The following is a 21,805-nucleotide window of genomic DNA, read 5'->3' as shown; positions in this document are numbered from 1 at the left end:
CGGCAGCTTCACAAACCATGTTCTGGCAGCAAAAGGAGCACTTGTCCTGACATCACATGCTCGCAGCAACCATGTGGATCTAAACATGTGCTCTCTCAAAGAACTTCATACAAATCAATAAACAAAGGCATGGAGATGTTAAATGATTTTCTCAAGGCCAAAATGCTAAATGACAAAGTTGAGAGGGAAAAAAACTAAAGCGTCTGGCATCAACTTTTGCCCTCAGTTGTCATTCCATACTACCTCTCACTCTCATAAGGGTCAAATATTCCTATTTGTCTATTTCACCTATTTTTTAATATTTACATAACTGTTTATGGCATTTTTCTGGGTAAAACGCATCTAATTTTACATTGTCTAATATATATATCTTCTAGGTTCTAGATCAAATATAATTCTTAACATGCATAAAGTATGTTATTCTTTGGAAAAGAACAATGTGAATTTCTAGCCTAATCTCATTACTCAACCTCTTTTGGAGGAACTAAGAGGTTCAGAATGACAACCAAAAGGTTAATACTTCATCCTCCTAAATTTGTGTTGATGTTATTTAGTTGCTGAGTCATGTCCAACTCTTTTGCGACCCCACAGACTGTAGCCCACCAGGTTCCTCTGTTCGTGGGATTTCCCAGGCAAGAATACTGGAGTGGGTTGCCATTTTCTTCTCCAGGGGATCTTCCCAACCCAGGGATCAAACCCGTGTCTCCTGCATTGGCAGGTAGATTCTTTACTGCTGAGCCACCGGGGAAGCCTGTCCTAAATTTAGAAATGCCTAATAAACCAAATTGACTGTGTGGATCACAATAAACTGTGGAAAATTCTGAAAGAGATGGGAATACTAGACCACCTGAACTGCCTCCTGAGAAATCTGTATGCAGGTCAGGAAGCAACAGTTAGAGCTGGACATGGAACAACAGACTGGTTCCAAATAGGAAAAGGAGTACGTCAAGGCTGTATATTGTCACCCTGCTTATGTAACTTATATGCAGAGTACATCATGAGAAAAACGCTGGGCTGGGAGAAGCACAAGCTGGAATCAAGATTGCCAGGAGAAATATCAATAACCTCAGATATGCTGATGACACCACCCTTATGGCAGAAAATGAAGAAGAACTAAAGAGCCTTTTGATGAAAGTGAAAGAGGAGAGTGAAAAAGTTGGCTGACAGCTCAACATTCAGAAAACTAAGATCATGGCATCCGGTCCCATCACTTCATGGCAAATAGATGGGGAAATAGTGGGAACAGTGACTGACTTTATTTTGGGGGGCTCCAAAATCACTGCAGGTGATGATTGCAGCCATGAAATTAAAAGACACTTACTCCTTGTAAGGAAAGTTATGACCAACCTAGATAGCATAGTAAAAAGCAGACACATCACTTTGTCAACAAAGGTCCGTCTAGTGGACGCTATGGTTTTTCCAGTAGTCATGTATGGATGTGAGAGTTGTACTATAAAGAAAGCTGAGCGCCGAAGAATTGATGCTTTTGAACTGTGGTGTTGGAGAAGACTCTTGAGAGTCCCTTGGACTGCAAGGAGATCCAACCAGTCCATTCTAAAGGAGATCAGTCCAGGGTGTTCATTGGAAGGACTGACGTTGAAGCTGAAATTCCAATACTTCGGCCACCTGATGCGAAGAGCTGACTCATTTGAAAAGACCCTGATGTTGGGAAAGATTGAGGGCAGGAGGAGAAGGGGATGACAGAGAATGAGATGGTTGGATGGCATCACCAACTCAATGGACATGAGTTTGGGCAGGCTCCAGGAGTTGGTGTTGGAAAGGGAGGCCTGGCATGCTGCAGTTCATGGGGTTGCAAAGAGTCGGACACGACTGAGCGACTGAACAGAAAAACTGGTGTCAAAGAATAGCTTGGTGTGTATGTGGGGGAAACCCATGCACTGAAATTGGGTACTGAATACTGCATAGTATGTAGTCCTACGTCTGGTTTCTTTCATTTAGCATAGTATTTTGTTCAGCCGTGTTGTTCATGTGTCAGCAACTTGTTCCTTTTAAAGATAAATTTTATTCTATTGTGTGGATAAACTACATTTATTTGCTAGTTGATTGCAGTTGTATTGCTTCTAAGTTTGGGGCTATTAGGAATAATACTCCTATGTACATTTGCATAATTATCTGTGTGGACATATGTTTTCATTTCTCTTGAATAGATACCTAAGAGTGAAATAGTGGGATCATATTTTGTTGTTCAGTCACTCAGTCGTGGCCACCTGATGCAGACAGCTGACTCATTTGAAAAGACCCTGATGCTGGGAAAGATTAAGGGCAGGAGGAGAACGGGACGACAGAGGATGAGATGGCTGGATGGCATCACCCACTCAATGGACATGGGTTTGGGCAAACTCTGGGAGTTGGTGATGGCCAGGGAGGCCTGGCGTGCTGCGGTTCATGGGGTCGCAAAGAGTCAGACACGACTGAGTGACTGAACTAAACTGAATAAACCAAATAATCAGAACACCATATCTTTTCATCATTTACTGTTGCAGGACCACCGATCACTTATGAATAGCAAAGTAGGCTTAATCCCAGCTGTACCATTCTAAGTAATACTTTCACTGAAGTAGGTTATAATTGAATAGATATTGAACTCTACAACCAGGAAAGCACTATTTAGAATCAAGGTCACACAGATGCATTGGCCTTGAAATATACCACTAGTCCTTTCCTCAGTTTGTAGTAGTTAGTGTCTGTACCTGAACCCATTCAGAAATCTGAGAGTTTTTCCATTTTGTACAGCTCTATTAAAAGAGGGTTCATGTCTTATAAATTCATTCCAGTGTTTTAGAAGACCTAAAAATTTTCCTGCCTCTAAGAAAAAAACTCTTCAGTCATGCATGTTCCCCCCTTATTCTTTTTGCACTGAACTCAGAGCAACTAGTTGATATTTGCTTGTTAAAATTCTTCATTGCTTGAAGGTTGTTATTTAAAAACTGAACCATCAGCTCCTGATGACCAGGGCCTTGGCTTATATGTGACTTACACGTTCTGCCCCTAACAAAGTCTTCAAGTACAACTGGTCTTCAATTGATCTAAACATTCTTGAAACTTCCCTTAAGGTTTTTAATTTCTAATGATGCAACCATCCTTGAAATCTTCAACCATCCTTGAAGATCGAGGAGAGAAGAATCCCTCAATCTTCTTCTTTAAATATGGAAACTAGGACTAAACCTAATACTTTCCTACAGGTTTAACTAGGGCATTTTATAAAGGAAAAGAAAACCCACCATCTTTACATCTAGTTTGTCTTTTAAAAAGTATCAAACTGTTTTCCTGTTCTGGTTAAGATTTACTGCATATGGTCACCATGTTGTCTTACGTTAGGGTAAACTGAAGTCAAAAAAATTAACACTTGGGAAAAAAAAAATTAACACATGGGTTTTTCTTTATTCAACTGTACACTGGAGGAAAAAAACTGATATAAAAGACCATTATCTCAAGAGCACTCCTACCAAATTTGATTTGGCAATCTTTTGGCATGATTCGAATGATTTCAGTAGGAGATTTGTTTAATGAGCACACATGGTGAAAAGTCCAAAAGGTTCCATGCAGGTCAGAAGGAAGATGTTTTCCCTGAGACTCGGCCAACTCTCTTTTCTAAAGCCTTCCTTGCCCATGGGCCAAGCTTTCAGACTGCTGCTCAGTTCCATTTCTGGCCACCAGGTGGCACCAAAATCAGGTAAGAGGAACCGGGCATAACAGGTCTTTATGTGATTCTGATATAAACCTTTAATACTTTGTAAAGATAACTCATTTATTTTTACCTAGAAATCAGTGGACTGGTGGGAGGGGGGATTGGGATGGGGAATACATGTAAATCCATGGCTAATTAATGTCAATGTATGACAAAAACCACTACAATATTGTAAAGTAATTAGCCTCCAACTAATAAAAATAAATGAAAAAAAAAAAAAAAGAAATCAGTGGACTTCTGCCACTTGTTCTTCCTTGTGGTATGGGCTGTGGGAAAGGGTGGGTTAAGACATGTGTAACTCATTCTTTCACCTCCTGCCCACTGTCTTCTGCTCAGCTGTTGTTCTGGGAGCACTTCTTTGTACTGCAGCAGCCACCAGCGGGGGAACTTCGGGACTCCGCACTGTCAGACCTCCCTGCAAGCTCAAATGGATCTGTGACCACGTCCTGTCAAAAGACAAACCAAGACGAAAGGATAAGTTAAAGACGTTTTGACAGACACTAACATTTCAGCTGGACTTAACGCTTATTTCCTACAAGGAGGACAAAATTGTACAGTTCTGTGGGGTCTGGGAGCAGCATCAGTGACTCACTTATCAAGGTGGCTGTCTTTTCCTGAAGTTTCTAATCAAGTTATCACTATTTTCAAGGTAAACTTCATTTAAAGTTTCTGAAAGGTCCTTTTTGGGCCAAAAGAGTTGATTTTGCTTTATTCCATGGGATTCCCGTTTGTTTGTGCCTTTTACCTTTTTGGAACTGAGCTACTGACATGCTGGATCTTCTTCCCTTCCCTTAACTCTAATCTCTAGAAACGTGTGTGCAAGAGAAGAAGGGAAGTCCCAGATACCAGGGCCCTCATTAGCAATCACTGATATTCAGATGTTGAGATTGCCAACCATAACCAGTAAGATTTCAGGGCAGAGTAAGTGGAACGTTCAAAAGATAAGACAGCAGTCTTTATTTTCTCTCCTTTCACCTTCTAATGAGAAACCTCTACCAGCAGTGCCAACAGAGTCAGAGAAAAACCAGGCACAAAGACTGAACATCAAGAATATGCACAAGCCACCTTATTAATGAAAATGAATTCATTAAACATGATCTTACACTCTTATTATTTGTTGGTGAACTGCAACCTACAAGTTACAAACAAGTTATTTGTAACTGCAAACAGAAAGATGTACAAGTAATATCAGTACCACTTCCAAATGTCTGCAACCAGCCCGAAAAGCTCTCAAAACTTGAAGGAAATAGGAGGTGGGACACCCTGACAAGCAGCCCTTTCAGGTACTAACTGTGCTTCTATGAACAGTAGAGATGTGGAGAGCTAGTGCAGCATACTGGTTAAGCATGTCAGCTCCAGAAATAGATGTGGGCTCAGATTTACTCCTTTCTAGCTGTGTGACCTTGAATCAGCAAATTAATCTCTCTGAGCCTGTTTCTTCATTTGTAAAATGAAGAAAAGGAGTATTATGAGGACGAAATAATGAGGTACCTTCAACATACTAACTGTTCGATAAAGATCAGGTCCTCTAGACTACAACCAAAATCACTGTAGATGGTGATTGCGGCCATGAAATTAGAAGACGCTTGCTCCTTAGGAGAAAAGCTCTGACAAACCTAGACAGTGTATTAAAAAGCAGAGACAGCACTTTGCCAACAATGGTCTGTACAGTCCAAGTTATAGTTTTTCCAGTAGTCATGTATGGATGTGAGAGTCGGACCATAAAGAAAGCTGAGCGCTGAAGTATTGATGCTTTCAAATTGTGGTGCTGGAGAAGACTCTTGAGAGTTCCCAGGACAGCAAGGAGATCAAACAAGTCAATCCTAAAAGAAGTCAACCCTGAATATTCATTGGAAGGATGGATGTGGAAGCTGAAGCTCCAATTCTTTGGCCACCTGATTTGAAGAGCCAATTCATGGGGAAAGACCCTGATGCTGGGAAAGACTGAGGACAGGAGGAGAAGGGGGCAAGAGAGGGTGAGATGGCTGGATGGCATCACTGACTCAGTGGACAAGAGTTTGAGCAAACTCCAGGAGATAGTGAAAGACACGGAAGCCTGGTGTGTTGCAATCCATGGGGTGGCAAAGAGTCGGACACAACTCAGTGACTGAACAACAACAACTGTTGTCATGTGATTACTCCCATGACTATTAACTACAGCAAGACAGAACATAGCACACACCCTATCTGCATCACTGTAGATGCTGCAGGGTTTTAATACACTTTGCTTGTCAGGATTAAAAAAGGAGAAGAAGAAAAAAGAAAAATGAGGACTCTCAAAAACAGTCATTATGGAGTCAAATCCCAGTAAGAAGCAGTACTTTCATTCCTCTACTGCACCAACTGATAGGATGACAGAAATACGAGCAATTCCCTACATGCCTCCTGCTTGTGGTTCTCAGGAATCTATCACAAAGGTCTTCCATAAAAAAGATAAGAATGTCCTCCTCCGAGAGCCCAAGGTTGTATTTCTAGGACACACAGCTGTTTCATTCTTCAAATCTTCCTTCAGTGTCAATTAGTCCTATTTCAGAAACATGGAACTGATGGCACAACTTTAGGCTGAAAGAAGTAAGGCGAGAGGGATGGGAGATGGTTCTGATAAACCAGTTCAAACACGTAGAAAGTTGCATTCCTACCAGAGGTCAGGCATCCTCCTGCACATGAGGTACTGGAGAGCTCTGCTGGCAGAAAATTATCTTCTGCAAAAGCAAACACATCTAACTACAGTTTCCCAGCCAGAGTGGGCTGGGGGAAAGATTCTGTTTACTTGTAACTAACCCTTATGGCAGAAAGTGAAGAACTAAAAAGTCTCTTGATGAAAGTGAAAGAGGAGAGTGAAAAAGTTGGCTTAAAGCTTAACATTCAGAAAACTAAGATCATGGCATCTGGTCCCATCACTTCATGGGAAACAGATGGGGAAACAGTGGGAATAGTGGGAATTTATTTTGGGGGGCTCCAAAATCACTGCAGATGGTGATTGCAGCCATGAAATTAAAAGATGCTTACTCCTTGGAAGGAAAGTTATGACCAACCTAGACAGCATAGTAAAAAGCAGAGACATTACTTTGCCAACAAAGGCCCATCTAGTCAAGGCTATGGTTTTTCCAGTGGTCATGTACGGATATGAGAGTTGGACTGTGAAGAAAGCTGAGCACCGAAGAACTGATGCTTTTGAGTTGTGGTGTTGGAGAAGACTCTTGAGAGTCCGTTGGACTGCAAGGAGATCCAACCAGTCCATCCTAAAGGAGATCAGTCCTGGGTGTTCATTGGAAGGACTGATGCTGAGGATGAAACTCCAATACTTTGGCCACCTCATGAGAAGAGCTGACTCATTGGAAAAGACCCTGATGCTGGGAGGGATTGGGGGCAGGAGAAGGGGACAACAGAGGATGAGATGGCTGGATGGCATCACTGACTCGATGGACATGGGTTTGAGTGGACTCCGGGAGTTGGTGATGGACAGGGAGGCCTGGCGTGCTGCGATTCACGGGGTCGCAAGGAGTCGGACACGACTGAGCGACTGAACTGAACTGAACTGAATCCTCTGACAGCCTTCAGAACCAGGATTCAGGAAACCAGGTAGAGGAGAATAGAATGATGAAAGTATTTCCAGATTAAACACTGATTTTGACCAGTAAGATTTCGTTATCAGTGAACGACCAAGAATTTCAAAAGGCCAGTAATACATTCATGAAATGCAATGGACTGAAAAGTCAGAATTCAAATTTCTCTACTTTTCCCTCAAAAGCAGAGTGCTCAAGAATCAAATAAAGCAAAATAAATAAATAAATAAAATCACTTTTTACCTCTAGAGATGGCTTCTACACTTAGCTCAGACTATGCCACCAGGGAATTCCCTAATAAGCTTCACTCTTTAAAGACTGCTTGGGGACTTCCCTGGTGGATAAAAGTCCACCTGCCACCGGGTTTGATCCCTGATCCAGGAAGATCCCACATGCCTCGGAGCAAGTATGCCCACGCACCACAACTACTCAGCCCACACCCTAGAGCCTGGGAGCTACAACTACTGACGCCCATGGACCCCACAGCCTGTGCTCCACAAGGGAAGACCGTGCACCAAACCAGAGAGTAGCCCCCCTCGCCGCAACTAGAGAAAGCCTGTGCGGAGCAACAAAGACCCAGCGTGGCCAAATCAACAAAGGCTGCCTGGGAATTCCCTGGCAGTCCAGCGGTAAGGACTCAGTGCTCACTGCTGGAGCCCGGGGTTCAATTTCTGGTTAGGGAACTAAGACCCCACAAGCACTGTGGGAAGAAAAAAAAAAGACTGTGAGGTAACAAAAGGTGGAGGAAAAGGCACAAGAGTTACTTGTGTATCAATGTTTGCTCCATGCCTCTAATATTTCTATAAAATATAAAGAGCAGAAAAGTAAAATTCTTGAAGATTATAGAAATTCTGAGCCAGGAGAAAGGGCACATGAGAGAATGATGAAAGAATCCTGCAAAGAGGGTCAGAATTCAAACACACAGAACACAGTTCCAAGATACCAAGAATCTTCAGTTCAGTCGCTCAGTTGTGTCCAACTCTTTGCCACCCCATGAACCACAGCACGCCAGGCCTCCCAGTCCATCACCAACTCCCGGAGTCCACTCAAACCCATGTCCATTGAGTCAGTGATGCCATCCTGCCATCTCATCCTCTGTCGTCCCCTTCTCCTCCTGCCCCCAATCCCTCCCAGCATCACGGTCTTTTCCAATGAGTCAGCTCTTCGCATCAGATGGTCAAAGTATTGGAGTTTCAGCTTCAATATCAGTCCTTCCAATGAACACCCAGGACTGATCTCCTTTAGGATGGACTGGTTGGATCTTAGTCTTTAGTTGGACTAAGAATCTTAGCAAATACAAATCCATAACCACCTCTGTTTCTTGAGTATGTTATTATTTGCCAGGCATTGCCTAACATTTACATGTGTCATTCCATTTGACTTTCACAATCTGAGGGGAAAAGGGATTATTATCTTGCCATTAAACATGAGGAAACCGAGGGTTTGAGGAGTTTAGGTAAGGAATCCAAGATTACACATAAGCGGCAGAGCCAAGATATGTACTTAGTCTGTCTGTGTACATACACCCCACCATTCTGACCCAGAAAGAGCAGTAGTTTATTTTGCTGGGCAGGAGTTTAGTGAAGGTTAGAAGTTCTGTCAGACAAAAAAGACTTGAAACCTATCACTAAGCCTGTTCTAAATAATAGAAAATTATAAACTAACAAATGGATTAATAATTATGAGAGCATGAATGGGGGAAAGGTAAAAATAAATAAGAGAAAGATGCCACTATCTGTTATCGCTCCCTATCCACCTTCTTCATAAGGAGGCTGTGAGAGATGACTGGAGATAAGTTGTGATAAAATGCTTTTAAAAATGCTACACCAATAGAATAATTTTAAAATAAGAATCTAAGATATTTTTAGAAAATATTCATTTCAGAATATGCTGGAATACTAGCTCAAACACCACACTAATGAAGATGGCTACAATCAAAAGAGAAAATAACAACTGTTGGCAAGGATGCAGAGAAACGGGAACCCTTGCACATTGCTGGTAGGATTGTAAAATGGTGTAGCCACTGTAGGACACAGTTTGGTGACTTCAAAAAGTTAAGTGGAGAATTACCATATGGCCCAACAATTCCACTCCTAGATACAGACCCAAAAGGATTCAAAACAACCACTCAAACAAGTACGTGAGGCACATATACATGCACAGTCACAGCAACATTACTCACAACAGCCAAAAAGTGGAAACAACCTAAACGTCTATCAACTGATGAATGGATTAAAAAGAAAAAAGTGTGGTATAGCCATATAAGTGACTATTATTCAGCTATGAAAAGGAATGAAATACTGCTATATGAATAAACCCTGAAAACATTATATTAAGTAAAAGAAGCCAGACAAAGGTCACAAAGTATTGTATGATTCCACTTATACGAAATGTCCAAAAAAAGCAAATCCAGAGACAAGAAAACAGATTAGTTACTGCCAGGAATGGGGGAGAGGAGGATTGGGGAGTAGTGCCTAATGGGAATAGGATTTATTTTGGGGAGGATGAAAGCTTTCTGGCACTAGACAGTGGTAATGGTTGCACAACTTTATAAACAGACTAAAAGCTTCTAAATTATATAGATTAAAATGGTTTTAAAAAATGGTTAAAATAGTGAATTTTATGTTACACAAATTTTACCTCAAGTTTTAAAAAGCACTAAAAGAAAACAAGTAAATTTATAATGTTCACACAGAGCAGATCTTTCTAACGGTAACACCAGAGCCAGAAACCATAAAGGAAAAGACTACATAAAAACTAAAAACATCTATTCAGGAGAAAAAGCAAATAAAAAGGGGAATTCCCCTGTGGTCCATTTCTTAAGACTCTATGCTTCCACTGCAAGGGGCATTGGTTCAATCCCTGCCCAGGGAATGAAGGTCCAACATGCCATGTGGCACAATTTAAAAAAAAAGGAAATGAAAAGATAAATGAGAAAAAATTTGCAACATAATAATAAACAAAGTCTTACAGAACAATTTAAAAAATCACTCTAGGAGAAGGAAATGGCAACCCACTCCATTATTCTTGCCTGGAGAATCCCATGGGCAGAGGAGCCAGGAAGGCTACAGTCCAAGGGGTCTTAAAGAATCAGACACGTCTGAGCCACTTTCACTTCCACTTCACAGAATGATTTTCAAGTCAAAACTCACTGTCATAATAAAGTTCTCTTTAAACATAAAAAAAAAAAAAAATCACTCTAATAGAAAAAAGTTAAGGGATTACATAGGAGGTTCACAATAGATGAAATGTAAATGGTCAGTAAACATAACCAAAAAGTTCAGTGTATGTAAAAAAACAAATTATATTCTGCTTATCAGATAAACAAAGATTTTTTAAAAGTTGTTGTCCAGTCACTCATTCATGTCTGACTCCTTGTGATCCCATGAACTGCAGCATGCCAGGCTTCCCTGTCCTTCACTATCTCCTGGAGTTTGCTCAAACTCATGTCCATTGAGTCAATGATGCCATCCAACCATCATCTTTTTTAAAAAGTAATACTCGTATTAGTAAGAATACAGGGAAAAGGTATTCTCATACATTGCAGGTAGGTATGTAGGCTGTCATCTTTCTGACTATTCATGTTAAAAGGTCTGTTGTTGCTGTCTTGTCACTAAGTTGTGTCCAATTCCTTGCGACCCCATGGACTGTAGCCCTCCAGGCTCCTCTGTCAGTGGGATTCCCCAGGCAAGAATACTGGAGTGGGTTGCCATTTCCTTCTCCAGGGGATCTTCCTGACCAAGGGATCGAACCCACATCTCTTGTATCTCCTGCATTGGCAGTGGATTCTTTACCGCTGAGCCACCACAGAAGCCCACATTAAAAGGTGTATGTATATATGTATACTTTGCATAATTTTTCCCAAGGTAGCTCTTGATCTTTTTTGTATCTGTACCTCTTTGGAAACCTGATGAAAGTAACAGACTCTTTCCCAAGAAAATACACATACAATTTTAAGGGGTTCATGGATGCTTTAAAGTCCATTGATGGATGTACCAAGTCAGCATTGGAAAAATGAAGTTATGAAGTTAAATCATTTTATAGGTACAAAAATACTAGAAATAAGTTATGGTGGCCAACTAAAAGAGTAATGATTTGTTTCTTTAGCAGTCTGTGGTGATCATAACAATTTTTAAAATGGTTCTGTTTGATTTTAGAGAATTAAAAGCCAAGCCAACCTTTACTTCTAAAGCAGTATAGCCTCCACATGTTGGCAACTTCTCTCCATCTGGTCTGATTAGAAAATCTTGGGCAAATCGTGAATTCTTCAAGATAGACGCTGTTTCTTCATCTACTTCAACAGCTTCATCTTTCTGAAGGGAAGCATGAAAGACATTCTTAGAGATGCCACTTTTGTCTCAATAGGAGAAAAATACCCTGAAGGGTTTTTCTATCTACTACTATCAAGATAAAAGACTACACCTTTTGACATAGTCTTTTCTCACGTTCAGACCCTGCTGCTAGTAGCTTCCTGCTTATTTCTCCATGCAATTGACCAGTATCATTATCAGTTTTCCTTTGGTGGCAACACCAAAAAAAAAAAGGACACTCATCACTCCAGCGTCTAGTTTCTGCTCAGAAGCAAATGTAGAAAACCACTGCTCTCTGAGTTTCACCTTATTTGTTGCTAAAATGAGGTCTTTGGACTAATGGCTTTTATGGTGTGTTTCCTTGAGTCCCAGTGTGCCTGGGAGGTGCGTAAAGGGTCCACACCTTGGGAACCAGGAGTTAACACAGGAGATTCTGAGCTGTCCAATCTCTGCTCCTGTCCGATAAATTCTGCTTGTATCCCTTCAGATACTGGGGTTACATAAGGCAAGGACCTACACATAGTAAGTATTGGTCTTTTAAATAAAATTTTGGGCTTCCCTGATAGCTCAGTTGGTAAATAATCTGCCTTTTTCTGGAAAAAAAAAAATAATAATAATTCTGGGGGCAGGTAGAGGGTGGGCAGATCGGCTGATGGGGGTCAAAAGATACAAACTCTCAGTTATAAAATAAATAACTGATGAGGCTGTAATGTATAGCATAGTGACTGTAGTTAATGATACTGTTTTATATATCTGAGAGTAGCTGAGAAAGATACCGAAATTTCTCATCATAAGAAAAAAAAAATTTGTAACTACGTATGGTAATGGACATTAACTATAGACTTACCGGATGATCATTCTGCAATATATACAAATATTAAATCACTATGTTTTATACCTAAAGTTAATATAATGTTATGTGCCAACTATGTCTCAATAAAAAATAATTCTGCCATTAGAAATCTTTTTTTGAAAGCCACTAGACCAGAGTGATGATTTTACTGATTCTGTGAATCTACTCAGCAGGCAAGTGGCAGTATATCAGTGAAAAAGCATTAATGGCTCTCTGGCACCAGGAGTATTTAAGAAATCTGAAAATGCTATCTAGACCAAAATATCAGAGTAGGGAAACAGTTAAGTTCTTCCACCTTTGGAACAAATAATGACTGTATCTTCTATTTACTGAGTTCCCAGTACCAATGTTTTACTACATTATTGCTAATCTTTATAGAAATTCTGCCACATAGTATTATTATTATCCCTACTTTTACAGTGGAGCAAACTGTGTCTCAAAACAATTTTGGTGGCATATTCAAGTTTACTCAAGTAGTAAGTAAATAACAGAGCTAGAATTTGAAACCAGCTATCTAGTTCCAAAGCCTGTACTTACCTGTTTTGAGAAAACAAAGCCTACTCTAAAAAGAGTAGTAGAAATATCAGTGTTATCATTAAATACTGCTGCTGCTGCTGCTGAGTCACTTCAGTCGTGTCCGACTCTGTGTGACCCCATAGACAGCAGCCCACCAGGCTCCTCTGTCCCTGGGATTCTCCAGGCAAGAACACTGGAGTGGGTTGCCATTTCCTTCTCCAATCATTAAATACTAACGATTCCTTAATCCCAAAATACAATTAAACAACTGAAATACAGTTGCTCAGTACTCTCACAGTTTTCCATCTTTATAATACCATTAATCTGATGTATGAATGACGTTTCTCATAGAAAAGTTTTTAAAGGGTCATCATGATATTTGGTTATGTAGGAGAACATTCTATTCTTAGGAGATGTATGCTGAAATATTTAAAGGTAAAATGTCATGATATCTGCAACTTACATTTTAATGGTCTAGCAAATATATATTTATATACATACATATGTATGTATATATTTGTTGTTGTTTAGTCACTAAGTTGTGTCTGACTCTTTTTCAACCCCATGGGCTGTAGCCTGCCAGGCTCCTCTGTCCATGGGATTTCCCAGGCAAGAATACTAGAGTCAGTTGGCATTTTCTTCTCCAGGGGATCTTCTTGACCCAGGGCTTGAACCTGGGCCTCCTACAATGCAGGCAGATTCTTACCACTTAGTCACCAGGGAAGCCCACAAGTTTGTGTGTGTGTTTGCTTGTGTGTATATAGATAGACACACAGACACGTACACATATACCAAGACCAGAAAAGTGAGAAGCAATGCAAGATTAAGAAAAGGTTTGTGGAGCAAAGGTAAGAAGAGGAAGAATGCTGGAAGTCATGGAAATCTTTATTTACCTTAAATGTGAAATTTGCATCAAATATCAGTTCTTTTTCATGTCCTGTGATTCCTCCATTGTAAATAACTTGGCATTTTTTGGTTGGTCCTGTCTTAGGGAGTTTGAAGAGGCGAAATGTTGCAGAAACAAAACAGCAGTCGCCTAAAAACAGAATATACTCATGGTTCGTCTCCAGCACTGCAGTGGTTATTGGTCTGCTCAAGAGATGAAGACTTAAATATTATAAAGATGGTTTCTTCTTTGCATGCCATCAATCATCTTTCTGGGCACATGACTCTATTTACTGAATAACTTCAAAGTGCTTTATTAAACACCAAACTTTGGGAAGCTGCCATTAAAGAGGAGATAAGATGGAGATTTCCAGATGACACAGTCTCCTTCAGTGAGACTCACTGAGGAGATACTTGCTAATCACCAAATCTGAACCATTCAGGGTGGAGTTATAACAGCCCCTGCTACTGTTTCTTACCGATCACGTTTTCTAGGTCTTTGTTTTGAACTGTAATGAAATTGGCAGTGACCAAACGTGGAGGGCAGAACCCAATTTTTTTGGCAAGGATAAAAAGGTCCTTCCAGTACAAAGCACCACCCAGGCACTCACCTAAAAAAAGAAAAATCACAGATCAACCAATACAACTAGATATTAGGGAGTTATTCTTCTGGTATAATTGATTAGGCTATGGTATTACTTAGAACACCAGTCCTAGAAAAATAGAAGAAGGACCTGAGTGTCCCCCAAGGTCTAGAAAGTCAAGGTTAAGGTTGGATATGCTAGCTAATGGTTCTATCAATCATAATATTCATGCATATATTAGGTCACATTTTGAAAAGCACTATGTTATGTGAGTAAAAAAAAATACAAGAAAAATTACAAAACTGCCTCTTAGTTCCAGATTAACCTTATAACAATCTGCTACTAGAACAGTAATTACTATTAATGTTCATAAGGCATTTATAGTTTTTAAGTTCATTACATCAACAAATTAGAAACAACCTAAATCATTACCAATAAAGAAATGGCCAAATAAAATATGGTACAGCTGTACAATATAATTGTATAATACACTTTTAATTATTTTTAAAAATTTTAGGCTTAGGAAATATGCTAAACAAAATTGGAATACTAAAGTCTATATGCAGCATATTCCCAATATTTTTATACTCACCCACAGGAAAAAAAGCAAACCTAAAAGTGTATATACTAAACTATTAAAAGAGTTACATGTTTAGTAGTAATTTTTTCTTTTTGTATTTTCCAACTTTTTTTTTGGCCACGCCACTCAGCTTTTGGGATCTCAGTTCCCTGATGGGGGATCAACACTGCACCCATTGCATTGACAGCACAGAGTCTTAACCACTGGATTTCCAAGGAAGTTCCAACAATATCTATTTCTTACTGTATGATAAGAAAAAATTTAACATAATTTATTTTTTTAACATAATTTATTTTAAAAGAACTTTTGATTTCATAGCCAGACTGACCAAACACATGCCATTTATCTCCTCAATGTCCAGAAACTCCATGAAAATGACAGTCAAGGGATCAACAACAGAATAGTGATGAAAATACAGGGAATTAAGGACACATCAACTCTGGAGCAACTGGCGTCATTTCCACACTAGAGCTTTTAAGAGAATTTTTCACACACATTATCCCATTCAATCTTCATGACAGCCCTATGAGGCAGACTGAATTATTACCTACATTTTATAGTTCGGAAGTCATGACTCAAAGAGATTAATTAAATTGTCCAAGGTCATATCAGAGTTGAGTGTCAGAGGAGAAGAACCTAAGCCTGCTACCTAACGCCATGTGTTCCCATATCACAAAGCCTCACCCTGGACATCAGCAGGATGGAATGCTGTACTTGAACGAGTATCTGCCTCAAAACAAAACAAAACACAAACACCTACCCCATAAAACTTTGTGTGTCCTGATTTCTTCTGGCAATTCAAGGCTAGCATAGACGTCACTGAAATATAGCTCCCCACCATGCTGAAACAGCAGAATTAATCCAAACAAGGTTAAAGATTACATTAGTCCCTGATAGCAAAGAAAGGGATGAGGGGATAAAATCAAGTTTTTAAAAAAACAACAGAAGTTCCTGAGTTGACCCTTTTTGAACAAATAACTACTTGCTCTCTCTCTAGTTACAATCAATAGCCAACTGCCAAGATTTTTTTTCAGTGCCTCAGCCAATAGCTAATAAAATAACTTTACAAACTTAATCAATCTGAAGCAAAGCAGACCAGGCTTTCACAAAACAGAAGTAAACAGTACTCATAAAGTCTCCTTCCTTAAAAATTATATAATTTTTGTAACATTGTTATTTATTTTTGTAATAACACATTATCTTTTTAAAATGTCCTTAAAATCTCAGGCATATGAGTTAGCAGGAATTTTAAGATTTTATTTAGCTAATTTCAAGAGCATTGAGGTCTAGATTCTACAGTAATGTCTCTACCTTCTACAAGTACACCCTGGTGAAAGTAATGAGCTGGTCTATATAATGGCATACTAATTAAGACACTGTTAAATCATCCCTGCATAGTGTCCAACTCTTTTCAACCCCATGGACTATAGCCTGCCAGACTCCTCCGTCCATGGAATTCTCCAGGCAGGAATACTGAATTGGGTAGCCATTCCCTACTCCAGGGGATCTTCCCAATCCAGGGGTCTCCTGAATAGCAGACAAAAGCTCTTGATCTCTGCAGCAGTCTTATAAACCAAGAATCTCAGAATCTTCTATCATGAAGAAATACATCTCATGATACATACAGAGGGTGTGGAGCGCCTGCAAGTTTTCCTTTAAGAGAGTAGTGTAAAAGATTCCCCTTCTGTAACTTCCCAAAGATAATTGAATACTGATGGGTACAAAACAAGGAGCCCTGAGAAACACTGTCCATGCTAGGAGAGTATATTCAAAATAACCTTAGGAGTCAGTCCCAAGGTCCCCGCAGCTCTGCAGATGCTATTCTAGGCTCCTCTACAGCAGCAAGCAGGAGGAAAAACAGTCAAAAAAGCAAATTTTAACATATTCAATCACAATTGTGACTCTCAGATTTATCACCTTTTGCAACCTGAGAGGAAAACAAATTTATATCTCAGGTATTCCAGTCACCCCCTCTTTCTGCCACTCATTTCTAATTTAATGGATAAATTAAGAGTTGGAGCTCTCAGCTCAAGGGGACAAGGACAGGACAGAGTCCATGTGTTCTCACTGATGTTCAAAGACAGCCTGTCTCCCTCTTCTCCTCACCTTTAACACTCGATATACCTCCTGCAGCACTTGCTGTTTATCAGGTACAAGGTTAATGACACAATTGGATCTAAAAAAGAACAGAGAGAACGTCAGCACAGCTTCAGACTACTAAGACACCCTCAAATCCTTTTAGTCCCTAAAGGGGGTTCCCACCATTTTCTCAAAGCTACACCATTTTTCCCACCTCCCTCTTCTCTTCCCCACACTCAACTTGTCCCAAGATAAGGGAGATAGAGTGTTTAGAATCTTGATAAACTGTTAGCAAGTTTGAGCGTGCAGAAAAAATTCTGAGGCATGATGTTGGCCATGCAACAAAATGACCTGGGACCAGACACCTATTGCACAAGGCATTTCTTACACCACATGTAAATAGGTTGAGCTCCTCAAAGGCAGCTTTATTAAGGCTATCACTTGGGCATGATTTGACAACTCGGAGGAAAAACAGAAACACAGAATCTTATCATTTGCCATGAAAATAATACTAAAAATAACAGATCAATGTATATTATACAAGCAGACTCAGGAGTCTTGCTAGTCTTTTGGGTGCATTCATAGACCACAGTTCAGCTTAAAATCTGTTCTCTCTTAGGCTAGTATGTTAGGTAGCTAGTGGACTACAAGTACCTCAGGCTAGCTCTATCCTGTTGTTAAGCCAGGCTAAGTTTACTTTAAGTCCCTAAATGAGAATCCATTCAACAAAAAGTGGTGATGTTTGTGTGTTCAATCATAAATGGACTATATTCACAACAGTCAGGATGCAGACCTACATAACAATATCATAACTCTCATTCTTGATTCCAGCCTCTTCCAACTTTTCTATGTAGCCATGAATAAAAGTCACATTGGGTGCCTGGAACCCATATTTTTCCATGTGATATTCAATGTACTTGTTAGCTACTTCCACCTACAGGAAGGAAAAAAATAGATTTGATAATCAACATTTTTGAATGCACTAATATTTTCCTAAAATTTCCTATTACTAATGGAATATACTCCCCCCAGACTATTTTAGGTAAGTAAACAAGGTTCATCTGGGCAAGGAGAATTTACTACAGCATAGGACAATTCAATGGAGCATAAACCCACTGTTTGATACATGGGTTTTACTTGAATAAACTCTTCATTCAAGAAAATCTTTCATGATAAATGGTAGAAAGAAGGAAAAGATCAAACTCCATTCAGACATCATGAGACTCATATATCAGATCAAACCTCTGACTCCCTTCTCCCAGAGAGGCCCCTAAACATCAAAGTTCTCAGCTTCCAGGTTAGGAAGCAATAATGGCAGAAATGAGCATTGCATTTAGCATCTTTCTTAAATTATCCTTGACATGTAACAAGGAAACAACTTCATCTCTAAAAGACTGCTTTTCAGAATTCTTTCCTCCTTATCCCTGAAATTGCCTCACCTGACCTTCTGTCATGTCTATTCCAGTGACATGTCCCTTCTCACCAACCAACTGACTGAGAGCATAGCAATCTCTGCCACTTCCACTACCCAGGTCCAAAATCCAGCAGTTTTCCAGACACTCAGGGATGACCAGACCACAGCCATAATACCTGGAAAATAGAAAATATATACATGTGTCTATTATTTTCCCTCTAGAAACTATAAGACATGGAACCACTAAATCTTATAAATCCTTCCTCCTTCCCTTCCTCCTTTCCTTCCATCATTCATTCAATTTCTCTTTCAGTGTTTAGTCTCCCCCAATACACTGGAAACTCCATGAAGGCTGACTATCACTGCTTTGTTACCATTGAATTGATGGGCACCGTTCCAGGTAGTAAGACAAATAAATCAACTAAAATATTTGTTAGGCACTAACTGAGCATCTAATGCAGGTCCAGGACAAGCGCATTACTGAAGAAGAAAGGTAAGACAAGTGTGTTTAATGGGGGAGGTAAAACACAAACACAGAAAACATTTTCTATTATTTACTGAAAAACAGTGGCACAGGAAGTGCTATAGTGGTTTGGGGAAGCAGTGCTCAAGGATCGAAGACTGCTTCACAAAGTAGGTAGGACATCAGTGAGGTGTTGGACGGGCGGGATTCAGAAAGCATTCCAGATTGATAACAGCATGCCGGGCAGGCAGAAATCATCTTGGCTGCGTTGATGGTAAGAGGAAAGGAAAGGTCAGCCTAGAGTAGTCCAGGGCATCACAGAGGGAGCCAAGATTGGTTAGGAAGGCAGCGCCAAACTGAACAGGTTGAAATGTCAGGTCAAAGGAGTATGAATGTATCCTGTGAGTAAAGGGTAGTGCACTGGGGGGGTGGGGGGTTGGAGCGGGGAGGTGAGGGGGTGTCACTGGATGTTCCTCAACAGAGCAGTAAGATAATCAGTGCTGTGCTTCACCGATTTTATGACAGACAAGGCAAGGCCCATGGACTGGAGAAGGCGGGTTAATTCTAGTGACCTGGCATCACTATTTTTTGAGAAAGCTGCTGTCTGGGGTCTTCATGGAAGCAGCACAGAGCACTTTACCTCAAGGATACTTCCTCATGTACATTCTGCAGGGCCTCCCGGATGTGCTGGGGGACCGGCCTGGCTGCAGTGACACAGGCATTGGTCTGGAGGTCTGCTGACTTCTTCAGCACCTGCCCATAGTAGGTCTGACCCAGAGGCCAAAGGTGGGGTGAGGGATGGGGAAAGAAGAGCTGGTGTCCACTGGGGCAAGGCCCCTGCACCCACCAACCCCACTCCAACGCACTGAGGCCTGGCCGGCCTTTGCTCCCTGTAAAGCTCCAAGCCCGGAGGTGGCCCTGCCCCCACCCCAGGAATCCTGGCAGGCCAGGCCGGGCTTCCAAAGGCCTAATGTCCCCACTCAGCCGATGCTCCACCGCAACCACAGGCCCTACTGCTGGCACCTGCACGTCCTTCCGGATCTCAGCGTCGCGCGGGGTGGCCACTGCCGGGAGGGAGAAAAGGCAGCTGAAAAGCCAGGGCGCTGAGCCCAGCGTGGAGGCGGGGGGAGCCCCGGGGCAGAGGGGTGGCTTAGGGCCGGAGCTCCCAGGTGGTGGCGACAGTGGGAGGTGGGGGGAGCAGAGTTTCGGGCACAGGGCCTGCTCTGGGGGCGGGCGGAGAGGAGAGGGACCACACTCACTGTCTCCACCGTCTCCGGACTCCAGGACTTGAGTACCCGCAGACCGCTCTCAAAGGCCCCGCCCCGCGGCGCTCTTGAGGCCCCGCCCCCAGGCAGGCAGGCCTTATTCCCCGCCCCCGCCCCCGCCCCCGGGGCAGGAACCCACCTGTGCAGTAGGAGGGACCACGTGGCCCCATGTGCTGCTCTGGCCCTACTGGGCCTAATGTCAGCTTGGCTTTCGGTCTTTGCAACCAGGAAGAGGCTATTACTGTTAATTAGTATCTTTCTTTATTGCTCGACTGTAATTTTCATTTTATAACGCTCATATTAACACCCATACATACATTGATTTTTGCCCCTTTAGGGAATGAAATCACCTTTTCTCAAATCTAGTTTTTAAAGTCAAGTATATTGAGATATAATTTACATTCAGTAAAATTCACCTTTCTTTGTAAGTGTACAGTTTTGTGACTTCTAACAAGGTACACATCACTATAATCGACACTCTCTCACCCAAAACAGTTTCTTCATTCCTCTTTGTATAGTAAATCTCTCCACCTCCAGCTTTTAAACAACCAGAGATCTATTCTCCCAACTTTCCCAGAATGTCACAGCAACAGACTCATACATTATGTAGTTGTTCACAGTCTATATTGAATTGTATTTAGGGAAGCAACTTTGATAGGTTCATTTTTAACCTCTAGTATCTTTTGGTCAATTCACTTGTTTTCTAAGTATTATCATCTCATCTCGCAGAAATTTTTTTTAATTTAGTTTTTCCTCCACTAATACATTTTATTTTGTGGTAACAACAAGAATTCCTATTCATTAGGATAGTAAGGAGATATGGGGTTTCAATTAAAAGGATATCTGAATGGAAAATTTACCAAATTTTACTTACTTTTCAATCTCATCTGATAATAACAATTTTCCCAAATGTCAGTTAGTTTTTAAATATTAAGAAGAAGTTGTTGTGTTTTTGTATTTTTAACAAACTAAACCCATGGAAATGATCCTCGTTGGAATATTCTTATAGACCAGAATATTTCTAACTATTAAGTATATAAACATAAGTTTTTTAAAAAGTAAATTTTTATAGATACCTGTTTTTTGGCAATCATTTAATGGTGAAAACACTCCTGAATATTGGACTGCAAGTCCTTGGACTGCAAGGAGATCAAACCAGTCAATCCTAAGGGAAATCAGTCCTATATATTCATTGGAAGGACTGATGCTGAAGCTGAAACTCCAATACTTTGGCCTGGCCACCTGATGCAAAGAGCTGACTCATTTGAAAAGACCCTGATACTGGGAAAGATTGAAGGCAGGAGGAGAAGGGAACAATAGAGGATGAGATGGTTGGATGGCATCACCGACTTGATGGACATAAGTTTGAGCAAGCTCCGGGAGTCAGTGATGCACAGGGAAGCCTGGCGTGCTGCAGTCCATGGGTTCACAAAGAGTCGGATAGGACTGAGAGACTAAACTGAACTGAACTCCTAAATAATAAGTTTTAAAAACACTCTCTCCATTTAAAATTAGTTCCTTTAGAAAAGTAGTCACTTTCTCACTCATTGTTAAAATGGTAACTTTATCTTGAAAGGAAAG

General features: G+C 40.7%; 1 protein-coding gene across 7 annotated transcripts in view; it reads right to left on the bottom strand.

Moving 5' to 3' along the window:
* AS3MT (arsenite methyltransferase) overlaps positions 1-21,460 on the bottom strand; it is a 28,100-nt gene extending 6,640 nt beyond the window's left edge. For 4 of the 7 annotated variants that reach the window (XR_006345300.1, XR_006345301.1, XR_006345302.1 and 1 more), the window contains exons 1-9: positions 20,219-21,456; positions 18,522-18,672; positions 17,880-18,016; positions 17,110-17,179; positions 15,764-15,845; positions 14,319-14,450; positions 13,848-13,990; positions 11,454-11,588; positions 4,021-4,155 (exon numbers count right to left, since the gene is read on the bottom strand). Coding sequence is in view for 3 of the 7 variants with exons in the window: in XM_043925238.1 (XP_043781173.1) it covers positions 4,042-4,155; positions 11,454-11,588; positions 13,848-13,990; positions 14,319-14,450; positions 15,764-15,845; positions 17,110-17,179; positions 17,880-18,016; positions 18,522-18,672; positions 20,219-20,394 (1,140 nt within the window). In the remaining 4 variants the exon portion in view is untranslated. Of the gene's footprint in view, positions 1-3,381; positions 4,156-11,453; positions 11,589-13,847; positions 13,991-14,318; positions 14,451-15,763; positions 15,846-17,109; positions 17,180-17,879; positions 18,017-18,521; positions 18,673-19,599; positions 19,728-19,982; positions 20,024-20,218 lie in introns of those variants that run through there. The other 3 variants (XM_043925239.1, XM_043925238.1, XM_043925241.1) reach the window with 3 other exon arrangements.
* Positions 21,461-21,805: the final 345 nt, after the last annotated feature.

The sequence above is a fragment of the Cervus elaphus genome, chromosome 15, assembly GCF_910594005.1.
Source record: "Cervus elaphus chromosome 15, mCerEla1.1, whole genome shotgun sequence".
NCBI lineage: Eukaryota > Metazoa > Chordata > Mammalia > Artiodactyla > Cervidae > Cervus > Cervus elaphus.
This window is presented reverse-complemented; position numbering and strand designations above follow the sequence as displayed.